Raw genomic sequence first — 24,871 nt, 5'->3', positions numbered from 1 at the left:
TTTTGTTGTCTCCAATGCCCTACAAAGCTTGAAAACTCGCTCTTGTTCACCAAGAGCTGGGAGCCCCATGACTCCTGCCCTATGGACTCTCACAGCCCCCATCCCTGCCTATTTCAGAAAGTCTGTACTCAGCCATTAGCCTGCTATATCCTCTCAGGCTCCTCGACTTGAGAGGCCCAGGGGGGTTTCCCAGGAAAATTAAACCCACATGTTTCTGAAGCAGTAACACTTGTCAAAATGATGCCAGGAGAAATAAGCCACATGTAAACCTCAGGAGCCAAATTCAAGGTTAAGAAGGACAGTTCTGTGCCAGAGAGAAGGCAGGAATGGGCAGGAATGTGGGTCAAGACTCAATTTAAACAGCGTGAAAGTGATGAAGAGGTAGCTGCCCTGTCAAAAGGCTGGGGTCATCGCATCTGCTCTGTGCATGTCTCCCTCGCTCTGTATCTCTGTGTTTCACCTTTTCTCTCTCCCTCTTTCCTCCCTTTGTGTCTATTTGTCTCTCTGAGAGTCTCTCCATCTGTCTGTCTATTTGTCTGCCTTGCTCTTGCTTTCTGTCTCTCTTTCCTTCTCTCTCTCTCTGTTTCTCCCCCAGTTTTTGTATTTCTCTTTTTCGGTGTGCCTCTCTGTCTTTCTCTTTCCCTCTTGCTTACTGAGGGCTTATTTTATGCCTTTAAGTGTCCTAAATGCAGCAACCCATGCTAATACTTCATTTCATCCTCACAAAATGCTGTGAGCAAAGAATAATTATTGGGTTTACTTTACCAGCCCAGGAAACTAAAGTCTGGAGAGTTTGGTGCTTGCCAAGGCGAGCTGAGCCTCAAAGGCAGCAGCCTCAGTGTCAGAGCCCCCATTCCTACTACAGCCTCCTCTGCCGGGAGTCAAACCTGGGCGTGGATTCCAGAGTCTCCCAGCAGGAGGTGGCTATGAAGGATGGGGAGGGAAGACGTTGAAGTGGGTTTCCAAGCGCTAAGGAAGGCCAGGCACTGGGGGCTTCCATGGTTCAGTGTGGAGTGGATTCCTCAGCTGGCACTGCCCAGCCATGAGTTGGCCTAGCACTGGGGGGTGTCCTGGAACGTGGGACTTTCAGTACCCCAACTGGGACACTATAGACAAGCCAAGATGGTTGGTCACTCTAGGATGTGTGGTCTTGGGCAGGTCACTTCATCTCTGAGCATCAGTTTCACTGTCTGCAAGGTGGGGATATTGTGCCCTCCATGCCCTGTTTGAGGTGTAAAGGTGATGGATTAACAGGAAAGCCTGGCACATGGTAAGGCCACTGCTAGCCCGTGGGTACCAGAACAGATGGGTGGCCTGCTCCTCCCGCACCCACAGGCCCACTTACTTGTTCAGCTTGAGCTCTCCAACAAGCCTGTCGGATCTGGCACCAACATCCACAGAAACGTTCGTGTTCTGCAAAGCAACAGTCCAGGAAGTGAAGTTCCCTGACCCAGGCACCTGGAGCTCTGCAAAGCCTCCAAGACTGGGAGGGTCAGTTCCACCAAGGCTTGGCAGAGGAGCCCACACCACACGTCAAACCCACAGAACCCACAGAGGAGGAGACTTCCTTTTGCTTTCTGCTTGGTGATGAGTCCTGGACTGTCAGCCAATTAGCCTTTTCTCCTCCTGCTTCTGAGACCCTTTCAGAGTTCCCAGGCCACCCCCGTGGGCTGTGTGAGACTGGCTGAGGGGCCAGACTCCCACAGCCATTCATTCATCAAATGTTTACTGAGTCAGGAAACCGAGGTTCCCAACCTCTGCTTTCCTGCCCACTGTCTGTGTGGCCTTGGGCAACCCCCTCAGAATCCATTTAATCCTAAAGTGGGGGAAATGGGTCACAACTTGAGACTGGGCAGACCTGTGAGCACCTTCTGGTGGGGAGAGTCTGTCCCTCACCTCCAGGGGCCAGAGTGGACACCACCAAATGCTCACTGTGTTGACAGAGTTATCAAATGAATGATTGCACAAATCAAAGGACTAAAACTTGAATACGTGAAGGGCTAAACTCCCAACTGAGGGAATAAACAAAGACAGGCATGGATGAATCAGTGATACATGGAGGAATGAACAAATAGATGAGTGAACAACGAATTGGACAAAGGTGTAAGTGAACAGATATTGGAATCAACAAATGCGTGTATGTTATGCTGTGCACAGATATTGACACATTGTAAACTGACTATACTTCAATATAAAATAAATGCATATATGAACCAGAAAAGATATAGCCTATTTCACATTAACAATCAAATGAATAATTGAATAAATAAATGAATGAATGAGCAAATCCACAAATGCATAATTGAATGACCAAAGATATGAGTGGACGAATTGGAAACACCACACCTATTTCAGGCCAGTGATGGAGTGAATGACGGAATGCATGAACACTGGCAGAAGTCAGAGGCAGTTAGGACAGTGGCTCCAGTCTCAGGTCCTGGAGACACACCGTCCAGGCTTGAGTCTGGGCAGGATTCACACTGGTCCCCCTGACTCTGAGGGCAGTGCCCTCGGCCCTGTCCAGGGATCCCTGTCTCCTCTTACTTGGGAACAACTTACCATCTCAAGCAGGAAGAGGGGGGCCAGAGAGGAGTTTGGGAGGACAGCAAAGGCCTGGGTCTCCAGCACAAAGATGATGTCCAGGCCAGTGGGGCACACGGTGAGGTGCGGTGGGACAGAGGCCCAGATGAGGAGCTGTACCTGCATGTTCGGGAACATCTTGGCCACCTGCAGTCCCCCAGCAGGGACAACCAACAAAAGGGGCAATTTAATAAAACGTTTCTATATCCAATTTCATCCTAGCCCTGCACAAACACCTCCAATGTCTTCCCACTGCTTTTGGAATAAATCCTAAAGGCCACACAATTCAGCATCTGGTCCCCTACCAACCTCACCCTGCAGGCCTCAACCACCTGCCTTCCAACTGCAGGCACACGGGACTTCTATTCCTCAAATATGACCTGCTCTCTTCCCCTCTAAAACCCTTTGCACTCTCTGTTCCCTCTCCCGGAATGCTTGTCCCTCATTCTTCCCTAGCTTGGCTTTTCCCTTTCTTCAGGTCTAGAAAGCAGTGGTGGCTTCATCAAGGAACTGAGGAAAGCTTTGGTGACACCCCTATCTCTGCTAGCCTCCAATCTTCCTCCAGGTAAACTCATAGTAAAATAATTATTTTTATGCAAATGAAGTCTCAAAGAAATTCCCCTGGCCTCCCCTACCAGTCACACCTCTTTCACAGCATCTCCTGTACAGGAATTTCTGGAAATGCCATCACCACAGAGGCTGTTAGAGACTGAATGTTTGTACTCCCCCTAATTCGTATATTGAAGCCTCAATTCCCAATGTGGAGATGGGGCCCTAAGGAAATAACTAAGGTTAAATGAGGTCATAAGGGTGGGGTCCTGATCCAATAGGATTAGCAGCCTTATAAGAAGAGATACCAGAGCTGAGGTGCTCTCCCACCAGGGGCCCGGAGGAAAGGCTGTCTGAGGACAGAGCAAGACAGTGACTGTCTACAAGCCAGGAAGAGAGCCCTCAACAAAAACGGAATCTGCTGGCACCTTGATCTTGGACTTCTTGGCCTCCAGAACTGTGAGAAATAAAATTCTATCGTTTGAGCCAGCCATTCTGTGGCATTTCGGTCTGGCAGCCTGAGCAGCCTGAGACAGGCCCTCCTTGGCTGCCTTGTCTAACGACCTCACCAAACTGTTGGCTTCGCTTATGCAGTCTATATTTTTTAAAAATTGTTTTGTGTTCCTGAACAATCATTTTCTCTCTCCATTGGACTGGAGCTCCAGGAGGGCAGAGATACGATCTGTTTTGCAGGATGCCCAGCACAGGACCCCAGAAATATGTGGGCACTTGGGTGCTTGGAGACTTTCTCTGTGTTGGAGATGGGCTGCACAAAGCTGTTTCCACTTTCTCGAGCTGGGGCGTTTCTGGATTGGAGAGGGGGTTTCTCAGCTGGCCAGTCGGCAGAGCCCTGTCCTTTTTGGCTCCCTTGGGCCACCTCATGAGCTGAGTAAAGAGGACCAGGCCTTTTCTTACCTGGGGTATGAGGGTTCCAAAGAAGTTGGTTGTCAGGTGGAACTTGGATTCCTTTGGAATCTGTAGCAAGGAAAGAAGAGAAAAGGATCTTGGAAGATTATGTTATAGACTGAGGGGCAGATTCTATATAAGGGGTGAGAGACTGCATATACAAACAGACCATGGCCAGACCACATATGACAATGGAATGCTGACCAAGAATGGTCAGGATATGATCAATGACTGCCAGCTTCCCTATTTTTTGTTTGTTTGTTTGCTTGGTGTTTTTTTGGGGAGGGGGGAAAGGAATTAGGTTTATTTTATTTATTTGTTTAATTTTAACAAAAATGCGGGGGATTAAACCCAGGACCTCATGCGTGCTAAGCACACACTCTACCACTGAGCTACACCCTCCCACCTTCCCTATTTTTTTCCCTGAAAAAGTCAAATATGCTCTCCAAACCAGTCCCATAGGATGCCCGGCTTCTGTTAGCTCAGCTTCATCTTCCCCAAGCCAGTAATCTCTGTAAGAGCATACCCAGAGACGTCCCTTTTTTCACTATAAAGCTTTCCTGCCCTCTGCCTGCCTTGGAGTCTCTGCCAAATGCAGGTGATGGAGGCTGACTTGCTTGCTCTGAAGAGTTCTCGTCTAGGTGGTCTTTGTGTATTTCCTCAGGGAACACATGGGGGCTCTGATCCCTCTGGTGCCTCCACGGAAAGGGAGGACCTGGCATCTCTTCCAGAAGCAGCATAGGAGGAATCTGTGTGGCTGGGGACCAGGATGAGATGAGGATGCCCCCAGACTCTGGAGATGGGTCAGCTGATGACCAGAGCAGGACTCAGCCACAATATACAGACAGAGACAGTCAGGATGGTGACGGTAGCAGGGATACACTGATAAGACTGGAGGACAGACTGACACGTGGCAGGTGCTCAGTCCGTGTTGGCTGTTACTATTGGTCTTCACTGAGTACTTCCTCCATGCTGAGCCTGGGCGGGGCTGCCCCTGCATTCATGTCTCATTTAATTCTCATTGTACCCTTGGAAGGAAGATACCGTTACTGGTGTTTTATAGATGAGATTCTGAGAGGTTGAAGCACTGGCCCAAAGTCACCCAGCTAGAAAGGAGCGGAGCCGATATTTGAACTCAGGTCCGGCTGACTCTAGAGTCCAGACCTTGGTTTCCAGATCCAGCCAAGACTTGGATCTAGACCATCTACTGCACTGAGTCTAGCGCTCTTCCCAATCCACCCGCTCCTGGCCTTACCATGTCATCCTTGAGGGTTAGATTCAAGACTCCAGCTTCTTGATACACGAGCCCGGCTGTGTTGAAGAAATATTCAGAGATGCCCAGGTACACCATGAGGTCATGGTCAGTGGGAAGGTTCAGCACCGGTGGGGCAAAGGGACTGGGGCTGCGGTGGGCCAGGCTGAAGACCTCCCCCTGGGGATGGAGGCGGCAGAGTGAGTCTGGGCCCCCTTCAGGAATGACAATTCAATGTTTCTATTCTGATACCCATCATACATTCACAGAGGAGTTGTAATATTTGGGTAATCTCTCTCTCCTCCTTCCCTCCCCACCTCCTTCCCTCCTATTTATCTCTCTGCTCCTTTGTGGTTTCTAAATTTTCTTTTTGACATCAGATGTGTTTGAGAACAAACAAGTAAACAGTGAACAAACAAGCCAGTCCCCAGCTGTGGAGAGACTGAGTGGGGCACAGACGGAGGGAATTCAGGGAGTGGGACTTTCTCCAGCTGAGGTGGTCAGGAAAGGCTGCTTGGGGAACAACATCCCAACACAGACCCACGGGCTAGAAGAAGAAGCCAGCAGGGTAGAGGAGGGCGTGAGAGGGAGGGGAGGACAGGCAGAGGGTCGGACAGGACAAGGGTCCTGAGGTGGGAACTAACTGGATGTGTTGACGAGGTGTAAAGCCAGTGAGTCTGGCTGGAGGGTGGTGAGTGAGGGAGAAAGTGGCATGAAATGAAACTAACTCCATCTATTCATCCCTCCATCCGTCCCTCCTTCCCTCCATCAATAAATATTCACTGAGCACCTATTATATACCAAGCATCGTTGTAGGTGCTGCATACACAATAAAGAACAAAGCAATCACAGCTCCTTTTCTTTCATCACATCGAGGGAGACAGGCTTGTGACTGTGTGTGTGCGCACGCATATGTGTTAAGTGCTGCTGAGAAAGATAAAGCAGGACGTATTTCAGCAACAGTGGTCTGGGAGGGCCTCTCAAAGGAGAGGATATTTGAGCAAAGATTGGAAGGAGGGATAGGAGAGCTTCTGTGGATATCTGGGTGAGAGCCCCCTGGTGAGAAGGAACGGCAAGTGCAAAGGCCCTGGGGAGGGAGCAGTCATAGTATATTTCAGGAATGGCAGGGAGGCCAGTGTGACCAGAGCTGGGGGGAGATGTGGAGAGTGGGCTGGGGGGAATGGTGAGGATAGATAGGAAAGGGGTGGAGTCATTGTAAGATTTGCGTCAAAGGATGCTGGGGAGTCCCGGGGCAGAGGGGAAGAGAGATTTGAGGCAAAGGTATGAGGGTGTATGATTCTTGGTGTAAGTCTCACCTTCAGATGCACATCCAGGTTATCAGCCATGGCTTTTGGAGGTGCCACCAGTGAGTAATCAATCCCTGCCACGTTGTCTAATTTGACTGTCACTAGGGGGAAAGAAGATGGACCATGAACTGGCTCCCCTGGGCAGCATCTTTGAAACCTGGGATGCAGGGTCAGCCTCCCTTAAAATTGAATCAAGACCTGCAGTGCTAATTCCATTCCCACCTCCTCCAGGGAGCCCTCCCTAAGCTCCCTTAAAGGAAAATGAGCCCAAGGCCCACATTCACAGACATCATCTATCTCCCTTCTTCCAACAACCCTGAGACGTGGCTAAAACACAGAGTGAAGAAGCAGAGAGATTTGGGCTTGAAATGAGCTCTCTGTGACCTTGGACAAGTCCTTCCACTTTTCTGAGCCACTTCGTTTCATTGTAGGACGAGGCACTGCTTGTGACCTTGAAGACGCCCTGTACAGGGTTGGGGCTCAAAAGCCAGAAGGGATCATTATTGGCAGTGATAATATCCCAGGCTGAGCCCAGACTGGCTTCAGGTCTGAATGGTTTTCCTTTTCCCTGCATTAATCAATGAGGATAAAATAAATATTGGCCCCTCCTTTAGCCCTTCCTTCTCATGTCAGAGGGGAATAAACTGAGTCTCAGAAAACGTAACTAGTCCGAGATGGCATGCCTGGTCAATGACTGAGCTGGGACTCAAACAAAAATCTTTTTCCTGCCTGGTGAGGCCAGACCTTAGACATTGCAAGTGCTTTGAACACACTCAGGATGGGCCCTGCTCCTGGAGGGGCCAGGTGGATCCTGGAGGAAGAGGATGCATCTTAAAGGCGAATATACCATGTGCTGGCCATGCAGGCTCCTCGGGGAGGCAGCCCAGGTAGCAGTTTGGGGCACAGGCTCTGAATTTGGATCCTGCGTCTGCTTCTTACTGGCTTTGTGATCTTGGGCAAGCCTTGGGTCCTTTCTGAGCCCCAGTTTCCTGTTGGTAAAACTGAAAGAATGCAGTGATCTTGGGGTGGGGCTGGGGTGGGGAGGTGGGTGTCTGGAGGCCAGGAGGAAATAGTTCTGCTGGATGCAGGACACATGGTAAGTGCTTGGCCAGAGGGGTTCTCCCCTACCAACTGAAGATCTTCATAGTTTACCAAGTTCTGAGGGATAGAGAAGATTGTCCCCATTTTAAAGATATGGAAACTAAGGCCCAGAGAGAAGTGACCAGCCTCGGATCTCATGCTAGCTATGTAGCTCTGGCTTCAGAGGTGCAGGTATTTGTTGTTTGGAATGGCTGCTTTTCTATTTAACTTCTAGACCTGCTATAAGGACCTGGCCCAATCGGAATCCAAAGCCAATTACTGTTTGAAAATAACCTGTTCTATCCATTCCCACCCAAGCCCAGGCCTGGCTGGGAAACTCACTTGCTCCATCACACTCTCCCTATCTCCCTTTCCCTGTTCCCCTTCTATGCCAGTTTCCTTGACCCCACCTAGCCTTTACCTGGCAAGGTCTCAAAATAAGGTTGCAGCTTGGAGGACACAGTGCTGGTCACTACTTCACAGACCTGGGAAGAACAAAAGAACTGATCAGTGAGAGCTTCCTATAATGGAAAATGTCCTTTGGGAATAATTTTTCCAGACATGTTTTGCTTTTCTTGAATCTTTCATTGAAATCATGGAGCTACTCAAGTTTCCCTTTTCTCCTTGGCCACTGGGAAGCTCAGAGTCCAATATATAGCTTGGAAATAGTAACTGTATGTGACTGTATGATCTGCACATCTGCCTTCTATTTCCTATTTTAGTGAAGAGCTTTTCTGATGGCTATTTGTGTTTTCTATTTTTTAAATGTGGTATTTGTTTGTTTGTTTCTTTGTTTTTGCTCAGCTCTTTTGTGGAATGAGGTGGTGAAAAAAAAACAGGAGGTGGTCAGTGGTCAGCCTTACCCTGTGTGTGCTTCTGGGAGCAGGGGGCAGACTCTCTGCACAAGTCTGGGTGGGCACCCTCATCTTTGCTTTGTGTGTCCAGAGAAGCCCTCCCGTCCTCCACCACAGCTCACAGGGGAATAAGCATTTGTCTGAGAAGACCTAGGTCACATGCTGATTTTGCCACTGAGGAAGTTACTCCATTTCTCTAGACCTCTCTTTTCTCATCTGTAAATTGGGGTGCTGCAGGTTATATTTTCCATCCCACTCACTCATCTTGAATGTGACCTTGTCACCATCATGCCCACCAGTGAGAGGTGGAGTCTGTGAACTCTCCCCTACAATCTGGGTGGGTGGGCTGGTGACTTTCAACTAAGAGAACACGGCGGAAGTGATGTTGCATAACTTCATTGGCGAGGTCATAAAAGACTCTGCGGCTTCCACATTGGTGTCTTGAGATGTTCCCTAAGGGAACCCAGTGGTGCGCTGGGCAAAGCCCAGCTTCACAGAGGGGCTGAGGGTAGGAGTTCTGGTCAATGGCCCCAGATGAGCCAAGCCGTCAAATCTTCCCAGTCCAGGCACCGTGAGGGGCGTGAAAGAAGATCCTGCTTTATGATTCTAGCCCCAAGCTTTGGAACTCTCCCTGCCTGAGGACCTTCTCTCCTCCCTGGACTTTACTCCAAAGTGCCAAGGAGTTACAGACACCAGAAAGACGGGTGAGAATTGGTGGATAAATATCCAGCTTCCCCACCCCTTTGTTCTGAGATGTGCATCCAGGATTCCTGGGAACCGCCTGCAGAACTGAACCGGGTCACTCACAGCAGCGGCCCACTCAGCAGTGCTCCTGTCCCCTGCTCCCTTCCCCACCCCACACCTGGGACTCCCTCCCAAGAAACTACTTACACCAGAATCTTTGTCTCAGCCATGTCTGGGGCTGGGGGGTTACCCAAGCAAGGTTGCCTGCTCCTTGCTCCCAACATGCAGTCAACACCTAGACCTTGGTTTGCAGCCAGATTTCTCCCCTGAGCTCCAGCTGGAGGGTCCAGCTGCCTTCTGGACAGCTGTCCATGGATTTCCCACAGGCCCACAAGACCAGCACAGCCCAACCAAACCCCTCAGGTTCTTACTCCTTCTCAGGGCTGGCCCCCTCTCTGCCCAGAGGGCACCCTCACTACTTCCCTCCCTCCTTTCCCATTGTCAATCAAGTTATTTTCTCTGGGAAGAGGCAGGGAGGAAAGTAAGGAAGGAGGGAGAAATTTTTATTTTCCTGTGTTTCTATCAAATAAAATTCTAGACGTCCCAAGGGGACTTAGGATGTTTCTTCTCCAGGCGACCCAAAGGTGGACCGATGGGCACCTCTGGCAGTGGGGGCAGCTGGACCCTTGGGCTGCCTGCTTTCAGCCAATGCCCTCCAGGACCATTTACCTATATTGGCCACCAGGGGGCTCCAAACCACAGCAAATCACATCACAGCCCATTGCAACCGCCCTCTACCTTCACCCCCGCATCCGCACCGTATACAAACTCTTCCTTCCTTCAGAGACACATCTTTCTTCCCGTATTGCTTGGGGGTTGAATCCCCAACTCATTCCTCCCCTTTTCCAGAAATTCCTAGCATCATGGACACACTGACACTTCATCCATCCATCCATCCATCCCTCCATCCCTCCATCCATTCATTCAGGCCCTTACTCTCTTCTAAACAATATCTTGGAATGATAAAAAGCTTCCCCTCTGAGCTGGAGTGGCCTAGGTTTGAAGCCCAGCACTATTACTTCCTCTGTCTGTGTCTCCATTTACTCATCTGTAAAATGGAGGTAGTCAAGACAACATCCCCACCCCCAGCACCATAAGGATTTTGTGTGGATTAAATGCCGGAATCCTTGTAAAGAGTTCTTAGCATAGCAGAAGCCCACTGTAAGCCCTCAGCATGTATAGGACATCCTTCTCTTCCTCCTCCAACACCATCATTTCATCACCATCATGTTCACCAGCAGCGGCAGCAGCATTTGTGACTGTTTAGTGCGGCTGCTATCAGGAGGTCATGCTTTTTTTTCTAAAAGGGTCACTCTTAAGGTGTTACCAAGCAATGATCTGTTTTCATAGTTCCATATGTTAAATATATGCTAACACCCCCATGATACTATAATTACAAAACCAGTTGAGTTATGATCGAGCCAGGCTGGTGGGCAAGCACACTGCCTGCATTGTCTCAGTAATCCTTACAGTTGCTTGGTGAAGAAGGTATCAATGTCCCCATTTTACAGATGGTGAAACTGAGGTTTGGAAAAGTCAAGAAATTTGCCCAAAATCACACAGCTTAGCTCTGGGGCCAGAATTAAAACCGAGACTCTGACTCTAAAACCCTCTAAAATTTTATAATCTACTCTGTTGTGCATTTTGACCACCAAACATGGTTTTTTTTTTTAACTTTTGACAGAGGGTCTTCAGAGAGATGATCTCAATTGATCGATGTCTCCCTGCTCATATTGTCAGTGCCTTTGGCTGGGAAACCGGGTGTCCCATTGGGAAGACTGTACGAGCCTCTGCAGTCACCCGAAGACCCCTGCCCCTGCTCTTGGCCCCTCTAGCCAGTCTCATGGCAGCCAGAGAAATTGTTCAAAAGCACAGATCTGGCCAGGTCATTCCCTTGCCTAAAACCTTCAATGGCTCCCTACTGCCCTCTGGAGAAAGCCCAAGCTCAATGGCTTGGGTGACAGGCTCAGGGGTTTCCTGGAAGCTGATGGTTTGTTCATGGAGAAGCAGTCCAGGGAATGGCCCCTTTTCTCAGCTGAAGAAGTTGGCTTGGGAGGAAGTTAGGGTGAAGGCAGGGTTGGGGAGCACACGCCTGTGTCTGTCTTTTGTACCAGTTCCAGCCTCAGGGCAGTGTTTAGTCTCACTCTAGCAGCTTCATCAGTTGTATGTTTTCTGGGGGCAGGATCACCAAGAAGGGGGTTCAGGGGCCGGGGATGGGGATGGGGAAGGAGATCCAAGGGCTACAAGAAGAGAGGGTCAGTGGGAGAGAATGGCAGTTTCTCTGCAGAGAGGGATGTTGAGGAAAGAGTGGAGGTGGTCCACATGGGCGTGGGAGAGTTTGCTGTGGGTGCGTGACGTGGCCCTTTCCTAGTTTCTTGCTGGATCCCCGAGAAAATGGACATACCCAAGTTTTACAGTTGGATATGTGCTTTCAAAAAGCTGTGAGGACTACCGAAGAGGTCTGGGTGAGAGCAGAAGTGTCCAGCGACGCATATGGGATGTGGACATGGAGGGTCCCACCCGCTCTGAAGGGGGATGAGACTCTGAGCCCCTCCTACCTTGCTGTTCATGGTGTTTTGGATCGAAGACTCGATTTTCTTGTGAAAGAGTTGAATCAGCCACCTGGAGAGTGACACGTGGGGACAGGCATGAGGCTTTCCAGACATCCTGAGGCTGCATTCAGAAAGCTGCCTCATCTGGGAAGCCTTCCCCCCTCTTCCAAATAGACCTAACCACCCTCTTTCCTAGGCTCCAACTGTGTACATCCCCACAGACACTTCTTCCCCTGTGTGCAGTGACTTGTGTATGGGGTTATTTCTTCAATAGATACACAGCTGGCCCCACCCTGTCTCAGCTCATTCCTCACCACTCCCTTCCTCTCTGAACTCCAGCCACACTATTCTGCCGTATCCTCTTGTGTCCTGTGCTTCCTCCCACCACAGGGCCTTTGCATATGCTGTTTGCACTGCTTCAACCACCCACTGTCCCCAACCTAATTAACTCCACTTATTCTTTCATCTCAATTCAAATGTCATTTCAATGAAGGACTGGTCAGTCCCCAGACCAGGTCGGATCCTCCTGTCCTATGTGTTCCCCACACTTTGTACCTCTTTTTCTTAGTTCTTATACTGTTTTGTAATTTGTGAGACATTCATTAATGCAGTGATTGGATTAATGTTTGTCTTCACCATGGGCTGGAAGCTTCAAGAGAAGAGGGACTGTGTGGCTAAGAATCTGAGGCCAGGCAGTCCTGGGCGGAATCCCTTCTCAATACGCAGTAGGTGTGAAAAGTCAGGTTATTTTTCTTTCTATGCCTTGATCTTCTCCCTGGAAAATGAAGTACTAATAGACTAACCTCACAGAGTCAGTGTGTGGATTGAATGAGATGAGCACACGCTTGAAACGGTGCCTGGCACACAGTAAGCCTCTAATCGCTGTTACTAGGGCCAAATTTAGTGATCACTGCTGTTTCCCTAGCGCATCGCACAAGAAGCCTGGTACACAGCAGATTCTTAGCTGATATTTGTTGGATGGGTGGAGAGATGAGGGACGGACTTGTGGTAAGGATTTCATAAGATGGAGCACTCCAGGCCCAGAGCCTGGAGCATAGTAAGTGCTCAGTAAAGTTTGCTGAATGAATATTGAACAGTCAAGTGACTCCCCAAGGCAGGGGAGTCCCATCTGTCCCCTCCCTACACCCACGGCCTCTGGACAGGGCCTGGTATGGAAGTGGCGTTGGGGATGTGTTTTCCGAATACTAGAATGATTAGGACGATTCTGTCCCTCCTCCCACCCACAGCCCCAGGAGATCGTACCCTAGGCTGCTGCCCGAGATGTGTAAGCCGACACTGTTGATGTGGCTGTTGCAGCTGGAGCAGGCGACAGTGGAGTGACCGGAGGCGGGGTCATAGCCCAGCTTCAGACCAGCTGAAATGGAGATGCCCTCCACACTCAGATCAAAGTTGCCCTTGGCTTTGCTGAAGGGAAAAAAAAAGGAAAGACTTGGAGCAAGCATCTTCTTCCTGCCGCCATTCAAACTTTACATGGACGCTGGAAGCTAGGTTTTGCTATTAGCCCCACTCTGGGTGAGGAGGTGGAGTTCAGAGACGGAAGGTAACTCGCCCAAGGTCACATAGCCGCTTGAGTGAAAGAGCCAGGATGTGACCCCAAAGTTGGAACCTGGGTCTGCCTGGCAGGACCCAGCTCTTACCCACTGCCTCAGCCTCTGCCTGTGCTGTGTGGCTCTAGGGGTGTTTCTTAACCTCTCTGAACTTCAGTTTCCTCACCCAGCCCCTGGACCAGCAATGTGACACCAGCCTTGCCACTAGAAATCTGGGTTTAGAGGGCAGGGGGAATGACTTTAATTAATTAATACCTAGTTCATTAAGTGGGGTTAATAACCCCTCCCTCAGGGATGAAAAGAGGTTTGGAAAAGACATTGGATGTGAATGTAATTTGTCAACTCTTCTATCACGTGATGAAGTATTGTTATTTTTTGTGATCAGTAAGTGAAAGGATAGATACAAAAGAGCCCAAGTGAAGAATTAGGCAATTCTGGTCATGGGGAACCGAAAGACCTAGCAGGCCTTATAAGAGAAGGCAGATCCACACTCCTCTCCTCACCAAAGTACCTCCTCCATTTCCTCCCTGGATTCCCCACAAAGGAGAAGTTGCTAAAGTCACTAATCAGTCTGAGCCACTATCACTGTTGCATAGGGTCTCTGTGGTGAGAGACCAATACTTAGATTCAGAGTTGTCATTTGGATGATTTACCCCAGTTTTCTAGTGTATGAGTTGTTTTAAGCCACTAAATTTGGGATGGCTTGTTACACAGCAATAGCTAACTGATAATGGGGTAAATCAAAGGTCCCACTTAGCCTTCCATCCTAAGCCCCAGGAACCAACTCAGCCTGGCCAAGGTCCTGCATTGAGATGTAGACAAATGCTCAGTTATTAACCAAGGGTTATGTTGAAACTTCTTTTGTGAAAAATTCCCCCTGGAACCCTGAGGGGACAAATGGTGATGCTCAAGGCAAAAACTGGGCCTTCCTGAGACCCTGGCTCTCATCCCTTCTGAATGTCACCCAGAGCTCACCCCCACACTCAACAAATGCCAAGCTTGGAAACGCACATGAAATTCTTTCGTGCCTTCCATTTCCCACTGATCTTGATACTGGCATCTTTGATAGAGAGATCAAGGCCCTGATTAGGCGATGGTCTTATCTGGGAACTGGGAAGCTTGAATCCACGGATAACCATACTGGAAAAAAGAAATGTTCGGTTAGCCTCATGGGTGACCACAAGAGGACTTGGTCAATGGTCAGTGCAGACTCATTCCCCGCCACCCCGGCCCTTTACCCCATTCATTCCAAGAGAACCCAGAAGCCTTGAGAGCAGTCTTGAGAATTCTGCAGCTAGGCTTTTAAGTCAGACAAATCCGCATTTGAGTCTTGCTCCTCAGTTGACTATTGTGTGAGCCTGAGTACATCACTTAATCATCCTGAGCCTCAGTTTCCTCAACTGTAAAATGGGCACGATCATCTCTATCTTGCAGAATGTGGGGTGATCAGTGAAGGTAATGGATGTCATTCTATTGACTACAGATTCTGTAAAGGGCAGAACGTGTCTGTCTTTTTTCATTATTGTAGCCAAGCCTGTTGAGTCAGACACATAGTTAAGTGTTCAGAAATGTTTGTTGAATGACTGGGTGCATAAAATTCTTTAGAGGACATCTGTAGGTTTTCTCCTCAGCACCCATACGCCTCTCTTGTGACAACAGAGCTGCATTTTAGTTTGGGGGACCCTTCCCCGCATCCATTCCATGTTGCTCCAGGGAAAGTTGACTCCACCACCATCTTCAGGGGGTGAATGGAGCTAGTGACTTCAGTGCAAGCTCATTCGTGTATTCTATTCCCCTGGCCACAGTGATTGGTTCAAGAGTGCGTATGGAATCTAAGATGGACAATCAGAGTGAATCTTAGGGGTTTTGCCTGAGCTGTAAGGAGAAAGAGCCCTCCTTCCACAAAGCTGGGAGTGCTGAGGCGATGCTGGTGGCCCTCTTGCCCCTTTGTGGGGATACGCTACACAAGAATTGGCCCTCCCCAAGGGAAGGGATGCTGAGAGGTGGCAAGAGAGGAACATGGTCCAGTGACACTTGAGACTGCCTCAAGCAGAACCTGAAGCCAGACCATTCCAGGGACTTCTCAGTTGTGGGAGCTGGTAAACTCTGGTTCAGGCCATTTTGGATTAGGTTTTCTGTCCTTGAAACTTCACCACCTCCCCCTTCAAATCCTAATTAATATACAGGCCTGGCACAGTTTTGAGGTTCACAACACATCTCCCCAGGAGTCATGGTGAGTGTCTGAAAGAGTTTTTGTGGCTTCCTCCACCCTTAGCCTAGGGGACTGTATCCCCTCGGGATGGAAGAAACACTGGCTTTGGGATCTTAACTTCTCTGAGTTTAGGAATTTGTGGTCCTGGTCCTGGGATTCGAGGTCTTGGTGGCCCCCAAATACTACGCTCCTGCACACCGAGGACGGGGCGGGACAGGCCTTACCTGTAGAAGCTATATTGCCCTTTCCCGAGGTACTTGACCTTAAAGCTTCCTGAGAAGGGCGGAATCGTGATCTTCTCCAGCTCCTTCTGCAGAATCGTCACTCCCTGCTGGCAGGCTGAGTGGAGAGAGCAGGGCCGCTGGTCAGAGGCACAGCCAGTTTGTGGCGGGGACAGTGGCATGGGAAAGGTCTAAAGCAGGGCTCAGCTGAGGTTTTTTGTCAAGGGTCAGAGAGTAAATATTTTCGGCTTTATGGGTCATAGTGTCTCTATCACAGCCACTCGGCTCTGCCTTTATGCACAAAGCAGCCGTAGACAATACGTAAATTAATAGGTGTGGCTGTGTTCCAATAAAACTTTATTGATCGACACTGAAATTTGAATTTCGTATCGTTTTCACATAGCGTGAGATAGGAGTCTTCTTTTGATTACTTTTTCAACTGTTTAAAAATGTAAAAGCTAGGCTCAGTTCCTGGGCCACACAAAAACATGTGTTGGCCCAGATTTGGCCTGTGGGCTGTAGTTTGCCAACCCCTAGTTTAAAATATCACCCCCGAAATCCCCAGTCATGCATCCTTGGGTTTTATTGAACACCTGCTCTGGGTTCTGCCCTCACTGATACTCCATCTCTCCGGCTTGTGGACTCTCTCGCCACAGGACTTTTGCACATTCCATTCCTGCTGCCTAGAAGACCCTTCCCTCCCATCTTCACCTGATCAACTTCTAGTCAATTCATTCATCACTTCCTCTAGGAACTTTCTCTGACTTAGCAGACGAGAAAGCTCCCCCTTGCTATCATTCTCACGGTGCCGTGGGCATCTCCTCTGGAGCTACCACTACCATTGGTAATCATGCATTTATTCACAAGAGTTTTTGATTCATCTCTCTCTCCTCTACTAAGCCTCCTAAGAACGGTGGCAGATGTCCCCTGCACTTACCACAGTGACTGGAACTTAACATCTGTTGGATGAATAAATGAATGAATGCCCCAAGGTCAGGAATTCTGCTAACTATTACATAGTTAACAGAACCAAAGAACTAATTAAAAGGCAAACACGTTAACTGAGAAGGAGTGAATAGTACGATGAGGGACCCCAGGGTTTGTGTTTTCCAGGAGCCAGTCAGGAAATAATAATAGTAATTATAATGACATTTATCAAGCTCCTACTCTGTACATTGTTCTGGGCTCTGCACAGATATTAAGTCACTGAATCTGAACAATCCTAGGTCCCATTACTACTCCCAATTCACAGATGGGAAAGCTGAGATCCAGAAAGGTGAGCACACAGCTGACAGGTGATGCAGGCAGGATTTGAATGCAGGCTTCCTGGTCCCAGAGCCTGCATTTTATTTTTGAATCCCTTGAGATAAACTTTCTGGGGATTCAGAAGTAAACAATGCATATATTGTCAGTGCCCAGAGGAAAAAGACGATATGGGAGGGCCAGGATCTGTGGGTCTGCAGGGGCCATGCCCAGGGCCCTCATGCCAAGCCCAGGACATCTTCTGAGGGCGCTTGGGAGCCACTGAATAGTGGGAATAAACAGGGAAGGACACGAACAGATTTGCTGCAGTTCAGAAAACTTGCCGATTGCCATGTGGGGTGTGAATAGAAAGAGAAACCAAGGCTGCTGTGACAGACATTGAAGACGTCTGGGCTTCAAGGAGGAGCCCAAGCTTCTGCTCCCGGGAAGCTTCAGGGCCACCCCAGCCCTGGGCACAGAGGAGGGCCATGACTCCTTTCTCCTAGCTCACATGAGCCTTCAGTCTGCAGCCCTGAGGTCTCAGAGGTGTCCTGCCCAGGCTGGGGTAGGAATTCAGGGATGGGACACCAGGTGCCCCGAGGCCTGTCCTGATCCCCCAGGGGCACACCAGCCGCTGAGGTTCTGCCTTCAACTGGGTCTGATCCCCCTGGGGCCAGCCATCCCCTGCTGCTCTGCAGTTCATCTCTCTGCTACTGAGAGGCAGCATTGAGCAGCCCCAAGTGGGGACATCAGACAAGACCAGAGCTCAGACCCAGGCCACCCACATCTTGAGTCCCTCCTCCAAGTTTGTCTGCTCATCTGTGAATGTTGCTGGTAACAGCACGTCCTGTTAGCACAGTGCCGGCCCCAGAGCTGAGCTGGTCAGGGGGCTGCTTCGGGCCACTCTCTCGTCTGTCTGGGCCCAGATGAGTGGCCTGGGGGACCCCCTCTGGGTCACCCAATGGCTGATGTGCACAATAAGGCTGCCAAGCCCCTACCCTGGGGGAGACCATTAAGAAGGGACCAAACGCCTCTCCTCAGTTCTGCCCACACAGAAGACTGAGCCAGGAATCTTGAGACAAATGGCAGGGCTGAGAACCAGCTTGGGAGGAAGTGAAGGGCCTGGAAGCCCGCGTTTGGTATTGGGTAGAGGGAGGGACTGTGAGGGGCCTGAGCACTGGGCTCAGAGTCCTCCAGCTCCAGTGCTGCCCCTTCCCAGCTCTGTGACCATGGGCAACTCCCCTGACCTTCTTCATAAAACAGGGAGGGGAAGAGGAGCTCCTGAGAGGAGCTGTGAGCAGGCCAGACAATGGATTTAAAGGGCTGCACAAAGCAGGTGCTCAATCAGTGCTCCTTAGAGGGGCGGCTGGTGGGAGGGGAGGGAAGGAAGGCATCCAATTACCATAGTCCAGACCCTTCTGGGTGATCCTGGCCACGACGCCGGGGTTGGGGTTCGCTGTCACGGCTGTGCCCAGGGCGGCCAGCACCACCAGGGTGGCCCACCTCAGTGTGCTGTCAGGGCCCCTGGCCATGTCTTCGTCCTCCAGAGCTGCCAGAGCCTCGACGCCTTGGAGGGGAACCAGGGACCTGTGCAGGAGGCAGCTGGGGAAACACAAGTCAGTAAAATGTGGAAAGGAGGAAGGAACAGGAGTGGGGGCGGGAGAGGGGGAGGACACCGGCCTGCGGTTCCCCGGCTCCCCACCGCGGTCGGGCCACAGCCCCAGAGGCCGCCAGAGAGGAGCCTGGGAACTGGGGGTGGGGGGTAGGGTGGTGAGACTTCTGGCTCTGGGCATCGTTCCCCTGCCTAAGCACCCTGTCCCCCTCCCTGAACCCCCACCCTAATCCCTCCTCCTAAGGACTTCTTTAAAGCTGGGTGGTGGGTACATCAAAGTTCATTATATTTTTCCTTTTATTTTAACGCTCTATTGGGGTGCAATTGACAAATAAAATTGTATACAGCTGACCCTTGAACAACACGGGTTTGAACGGTGCAGGTCCACTTTCAATAAATACATACCACAGGACTACATGACCTGTGGTTGGTTGAATCCGTGGGTGTGGAAGCTTGGATACAGTGGAACTGTGTATATGGATGGCCGACTATAAGTTATACCTGGGTTTTTGACTGCTGGGGAGCGGGGGTCAGTGTCCCTTACCCCCGCATTGTTCAAGGGTCAATGGTACATTCAAAGTGTACGACGTGATAATTTGATATATGTCTACATTGTGAAACCATTGCCACAATCAAGCTAAGTAACACATCCATCACCTCACATAATTATCATTTTTGCGTGTGTGGTGAGAATACTTAAGAGTGACTCTCTTGGCACATTCCAAGTATACAATACAATATTCTTAACTCGACTCACCATGCTGGACACTAGATCTCCAGAATGTATTCATCTTATAAATAAAGTTATATTTTTCTCTCTACTTTTGATTTCCTTGATATTTTGCTTAGTAAAACATTTAAGAAAACAGAAACTTTAGCATCTTCTTGTCCTGGGAGGCAAAAAGGATAATAATTAAATGCTCAGATTTTGCAGTCCAGTATCTTAACTGTGGTTTTACATCTCAGCTCTGCCACCTGTCTGAACCTCAATTCCCTCTCTGTGAAGTGGGGCTAACCAGAGCACCCTCCCTCTCTGGATTATTGTGAAGACAGAAAGGGCTTTAAACCATATGAGTTCTTAGCACAACATCCCTGTATAATATGCCCACAAATGGTAGCTATTAATGTCACTCTGACTTTAAAAGTAATCCATGTTCATTGGCCAAAATTTAAGAATCAAGAGAATAAAAATTACATGTAATCCCCAATTCCAGAGATGACAAGCAGCAATGTATTTTAGAGCCTTTCTCTCCGCTGAGACCCCCGTTTTGGTAAGCAGAGGTAGAGTGTCCTTTTTTTCTAGCAAAGATACATGGGCTCACATTGGTCAGTTTTGCAAAGTTCCCTGTTTTCAACAAACAGTATGCAGTGTTCTTTCTCCTTCTACACGCCCTGCACTGGATTTCACTGCTTCCTCATCCTACAGTTTTCTTCATCCAGCTTTCGTTTTTATTCCTTTTTACCCCTTCCTTTGACAGATGTGGAACCTGAGGCTTTGAGAGAGGAAGTGTCCTCCCCACAGTCATACAGCTGCTAGCAGAGCTGGGATTCAAACACGGACCACCAGGCACCTCCCACACCAGCCCGAGTCCTTATGAGCCTTGGGGGCTGAGGGGATGTCAGCACACACTTCCCACCCCTACCCGGCCCCACCCAGCTTTCCAGACGGGGTCTCTTCCGCTCGGCCCCTGCCCCTCCCTTTGCAGCAGCCTCAGGCCCAGTGTGGGCGGGAACCCTGCCGGGCAGCCAGCACCATCTCCATGGTGATGAGAGGAAGGGCGGCACTGTGGAGGCGGAGGCCAGCTTCTCTCCCTCAGAGTCCTCATCAGCCCCCTGGCGCCCTGTCTCCTCAACTCTGATTTGATGAAAGTCAAATGAGACCCACTGAGCCAAGAGGCTATGAGACCTCCTGAGTGTTTTCTTTTTTCTTCTTTTCTCCTGGTTCTAAAAGGGTCTCCCTTCCTGCCCCCATCTGCCACAACAAGAATCCTTCTGGCTGACTTAAGAATGGAAACAGTGGCCATGTACAAAGCATTTACTATGTGCCAGACACTTTACATGTATTATCTCCAAGCCTAAAACCTGTGAGGGAGGGGTTATTATTCTCCGTTTTGGAGATGAGGAAACCGAGTCACAGAGCAATGATGTCCCTGTCATGGTCACACTGCCTTTCATAGGAGAAGACTTCCTCCCACTATCCGGGACAGTTGCCAGGAGAACTTGTCACCCTAGGTTCTCACCCTAATTCTACCGTTCTGTGCCCCCAGACTCAGGTGTCTCTATCTGTATGAAGGAAATAGCCAAAACACAGAAACTGATGATTTGTCAGAAAATCAGATTTTTGAAAAGTTATCTTATGCCATTTTGAACCCCTGCAGCTCTAACTTCTCCAAAATCCTGAGTCCCCTGGGTCCAGGCAGATGTTGCATCTGTGAGGGTGTCAGACAGGAAAGGAGCATTAAGAGGAAACTCACATGATGATGACTTAACATTGTCACAAAGTCAGAATCTTAAAACCAACTGGCAAGTTTCTGGCTAAGCCAGCTCCACTGGCTTCCTTTCGATTCCTCAGGCTCAGCCAACTCCAGATGAGTTCATCGGGGACTTCTGGCCTCCTTTTCAGTCCTGCCACTGGCCATGCAGGTGCCCCACTGCTTCGATCTGACTTGATTTTGAACGAATGACAGTGTCTTCAAACCAAGGAACAAAAATCCCCAACCCACATTGGCTTCAACAATAAACACATATAATATCTCAGAGAAGTCCAGAGAGGGCAGGTGTGAGGTACTGATTAATTCAGCAGCTAGCAGACATTTACCATCTCTCCGCTTGTCTGCTCTGCCGTCCTAGTATCTCAGATTTAGCCTCGCACTGGCTCCTTTCATTGTAGCAAAGTCAAATTCACATTTTATGGCAAGTTGAGAAAAGTTCAAACAAAAAATCTTCTCTGCCCTTTAGCCTTCTCTCTCACCTCTACTGTGCATTGTGCATCTGCATTGACCAAACCTTCCCCATCAGCAGAAATACCTGCTCAGCCCTAAACAGCAAAATTCTCTTAGCATCAATAAGACAACTCCTTAAAGATAACATTCCTTCTTGATCTTGTAAGGGGGTCATGTGGCCCGTCACCTTGTACTTGCAGGCCTGGATTGTGTAAACTGTCAAAAAAAAAAAATACATCATCTAATGTACAGCCCTCTGTCTCAAAAAACTTACATAACTGTGTTTTGACTTCTAATGGCTCAAACAGTTCTCAGAGTTTTCTGAGAAGCTGTTTCTGGGTTATAATCTTCAATTCGGCTCTAATAAAATTTTCCATTTCTTTCTTAGATTGACAGATGAATTTTTCTTTGACAGTTGCAAGACGGCTGCAGCCGCTCCAGCTATTGCATCTAAACAGTCTTTTAACAGTGTTTCCTCCTCCTCCTTCTCCCCTTCTTCCTCCTCCTTTTCGGCCTTTTTATTATTGTTGTAAGATATTTCAAATCTATAGATGACTAGACGACCCAGGTTTATAAAATCTTAACATTATGCCATATTTACTTCTTGTAGTTTCTCTAGTTCTATGAATTGTAACACATGTATAGCCATGTGTAACTAGGACCACAATAAGAATATAGAATAGTTCCGTCATCTGCTCAAACTTTCTCCTGCTATCCCAACTCAACATGGCTTAAATCATAGGGAATTTAGATGTGAGATGGGTCAGCAGGAATTAATAGGTGGGTTGAGTCAAGAGTGGTTAATTCAGGGGCTGGTTCTGTCCATCTTTCTAATCTGTGGTCCTTAGGGTGTCAACTTTTTCCAGACCTGGCTTCGTAGTCCCTGCTGTCTATGTGTGATTCTGTCAAGTTCTTTGATCCTTCTGGAATTTGCGTTCCTCATTTAAATATGGAGAAACAATGCCCATCATGGGGGTTGTTCTGAGGATTAAATGAAATAATAGATGTGAATCAATCTGCATGGAGAAGGGGCTCAATGAATAGTCATAATTTAACCTTCAAACTAGTTGGCTGGAGAGTCCTGGAGCCCCCAGGAAAACACACTAGGGGCACCACAAACTGGATGCCGGGTCCTCTGGTCATTGGGTTTGGGCTGGACGTGTGAGAGGGAGAGGAATCCATGGCTCAGTCGCCTCCAAGAGCCTGTCACTCGGCCAGGGCAGATGCTATGGGGAGAATCAGCCACTCCCAGCGCAGCAGGGCAGTTAAGAGCGTGGACTGGAAGCCTTCCTGATTTGGGCGCAAATCCCAGTTTGCCGGTTTCCTGCTCTGTGAGTTTGATTTGTCCCTTAAACTTGCTGAACCTCAGTCACCTCATTTGTCCTCAACCTCCATCCTCAGGTGCCCACACTCCATCTACATAGGACCAGATGCTCAGGTGTTACGATGAGACATCTGTGTGGTCAGCTGAGCCCTGCCCCCTAGCCCCTGATCCTCCAGCCCTGTCCCTCCTTCACCATCCCGTCCCTCTCCTCTGCGTGTCTGACTCCTGGTGCATGTTGTTGGTCACTTTCTGTCCTGATTTGGGGACGCAGGAATGGTGGTGGGAGGTGGCTCGTGGTGGGTCCTGGGGGTGGAAGAGAGGAGAGAAATAGGGCCTCATGGAGATCAGGCCCCAAGGTGTAGCATTTAAAAGGCAATCAGAGAATTATATTCAATATCTTGTAATAACCTCTAGTGAAAAAGAATTTGAAAAAGAACATATATAAGTGTATAACTGAATTACTATGTTGTACACCAGAAACTAACTCAACATTGTAAATCAACTACACTTCAATAACAAAAATAGGCAGGGGGGATGATATAGCTCAGTGGTAGAGTGCATGCCTCGCATGCACAAAGTCCTGGGTTCAATCCCCAGTACCTCCATTTAGATCAATAGATAAACCTAAATTCCTGCCCCCCTCAAAAACCCAAAAAGGCAATCAGACATTTTGCACCATGGGGATAACCTCCTGAGAGGGTATCTCCTCTACCTTGTTGTGCTGAAAAATGTCTCTTTCTGAAACTTGAGTCTCATTAAAAAAATCCCTTTGGGTACCCCAGTCCTGGAGGGGAGAGCAGACCTTTCTCATGATATTACTATTATTATTACTACTATTATTATTGTTACCAGTGCAGCCCTAGATCACAAGATATATTCAATAGTGAATAAATGAAAGAAGGGCCAGAACCCAGAGCATAAATTCCAGAAAATAAGTGTTTAGGGCTTGAGAAGGATAAGCTCAGCCTGACCTGGCAATCCCCAAAGGTTTCCAGGAGGAGGTGAGAACTGACTTTGACCCTAGGGCAGCATCCTCTGGGCTGAGAGAAGGAAGGCCATTTCTGAGCCTGAAGGCATTGGCCTTGCAGGAAAGACCGTTTCTGGGGAGAGCTGAAGGCCCAGGGAAAGGGAAACAAAGCACAGCTGCTCTCCCAGGGGGCAGCGGGGAGGGGACTGCCATTCTCACTTCTCCTTTCTCTCTGGAGAACTTGGCCTGATTACAGTATTGGCTCTAGCAGACTGGGCCTCCTTCAGCCCCAGGGAGGACCCCAGGAAGTAAAGCAACACACAGTTGCCAAATGTCCAAGAAACACCTGGAGGGGCTTCCCCTCGGCTACATTAGGAAATAGGTGTGTGTGCTCGGCCAGCCCCGGGTGGAGCCCCAAGGACCTTCCCAGAGAGAACAGTTGCTGCTACAGGGCAAACCGCTGCTGCTTGGCCCTGCCCTATAATGGTGAAAGCAAGGGCAGGGGACACAGACAGGCTGGGACTGGGGGAGGCCAGTGAGGAGCAGGGCTTGGCTTTGAGCCCAGGTTTGCCTCTACACGGCTGAGTGAACTTGGACGAGTCTTTGCTCCTCTCTGGGCTCCAGGGACCTCATCCATATGAGCAACCTTGTCTTTGGAGGGCTTAAACCACACTAGCAACCAAACCCTTGGCCAACGTTCCCTTTTTAATCATCCTCACCCATCCCTGAAAGTAGGTATAATTGGCTCTATTTCATAGATGAGAAAATTGAGGCTCAGAGATGTTAAGTAGCTTGCCTGAGGCCACACAGCTGAGAAGTAGCCTATGGAAGCGGAGGGCTTCAAAAGGAGGGGAGGGAGCAATTCCTGTGGGGTTTTGTGATGGAGTTGACTAGGGAACGTCAGGACTCCCTGAGATATGCGTCCGCCTTTGGGAGAAGGGCAGGCCAGTTGAAGGAAG

The 24,871-nt window shown here is 49.2% G+C and overlaps 1 protein-coding gene across 2 annotated transcripts in view; it reads right to left on the bottom strand.

Annotated features, from left to right (window-relative positions):
• BPI (bactericidal permeability increasing protein) overlaps positions 1-18,669 on the bottom strand; it is a 28,051-nt gene extending 9,382 nt beyond the window's left edge. For both annotated transcript variants that reach the window (XM_045520951.2, XM_010960739.3), the window contains exons 1-11: positions 18,470-18,669; positions 15,829-15,943; positions 14,404-14,532; positions 13,088-13,249; positions 11,831-11,894; positions 8,096-8,159; positions 6,604-6,695; positions 5,291-5,467; positions 4,045-4,104; positions 2,560-2,727; positions 1,346-1,413 (exon numbers count right to left, since the gene is read on the bottom strand). In XM_045520951.2, the coding sequence (XP_045376907.2) occupies positions 1,346-1,413; positions 2,560-2,727; positions 4,045-4,104; positions 5,291-5,467; positions 6,604-6,695; positions 8,096-8,159; positions 11,831-11,894; positions 13,088-13,249; positions 14,404-14,532; positions 15,829-15,943; positions 18,470-18,599 (1,229 nt within the window). In that variant the 5' untranslated portion in view covers positions 18,600-18,669. The remainder of the gene's footprint in view (positions 1-1,345; positions 1,414-2,559; positions 2,728-4,044; positions 4,105-5,290; positions 5,468-6,603; positions 6,696-8,095; positions 8,160-11,830; positions 11,895-13,087; positions 13,250-14,403; positions 14,533-15,828; positions 15,944-18,469) is intronic.
• Between the last annotated feature and the right edge of the window lie 6,202 nt (positions 18,670-24,871).

Source organism: Camelus bactrianus, chromosome 19 (assembly GCF_048773025.1).
Source record: "Camelus bactrianus isolate YW-2024 breed Bactrian camel chromosome 19, ASM4877302v1, whole genome shotgun sequence".
NCBI lineage: Eukaryota > Metazoa > Chordata > Mammalia > Artiodactyla > Camelidae > Camelus > Camelus bactrianus.
This window is presented reverse-complemented; position numbering and strand designations above follow the sequence as displayed.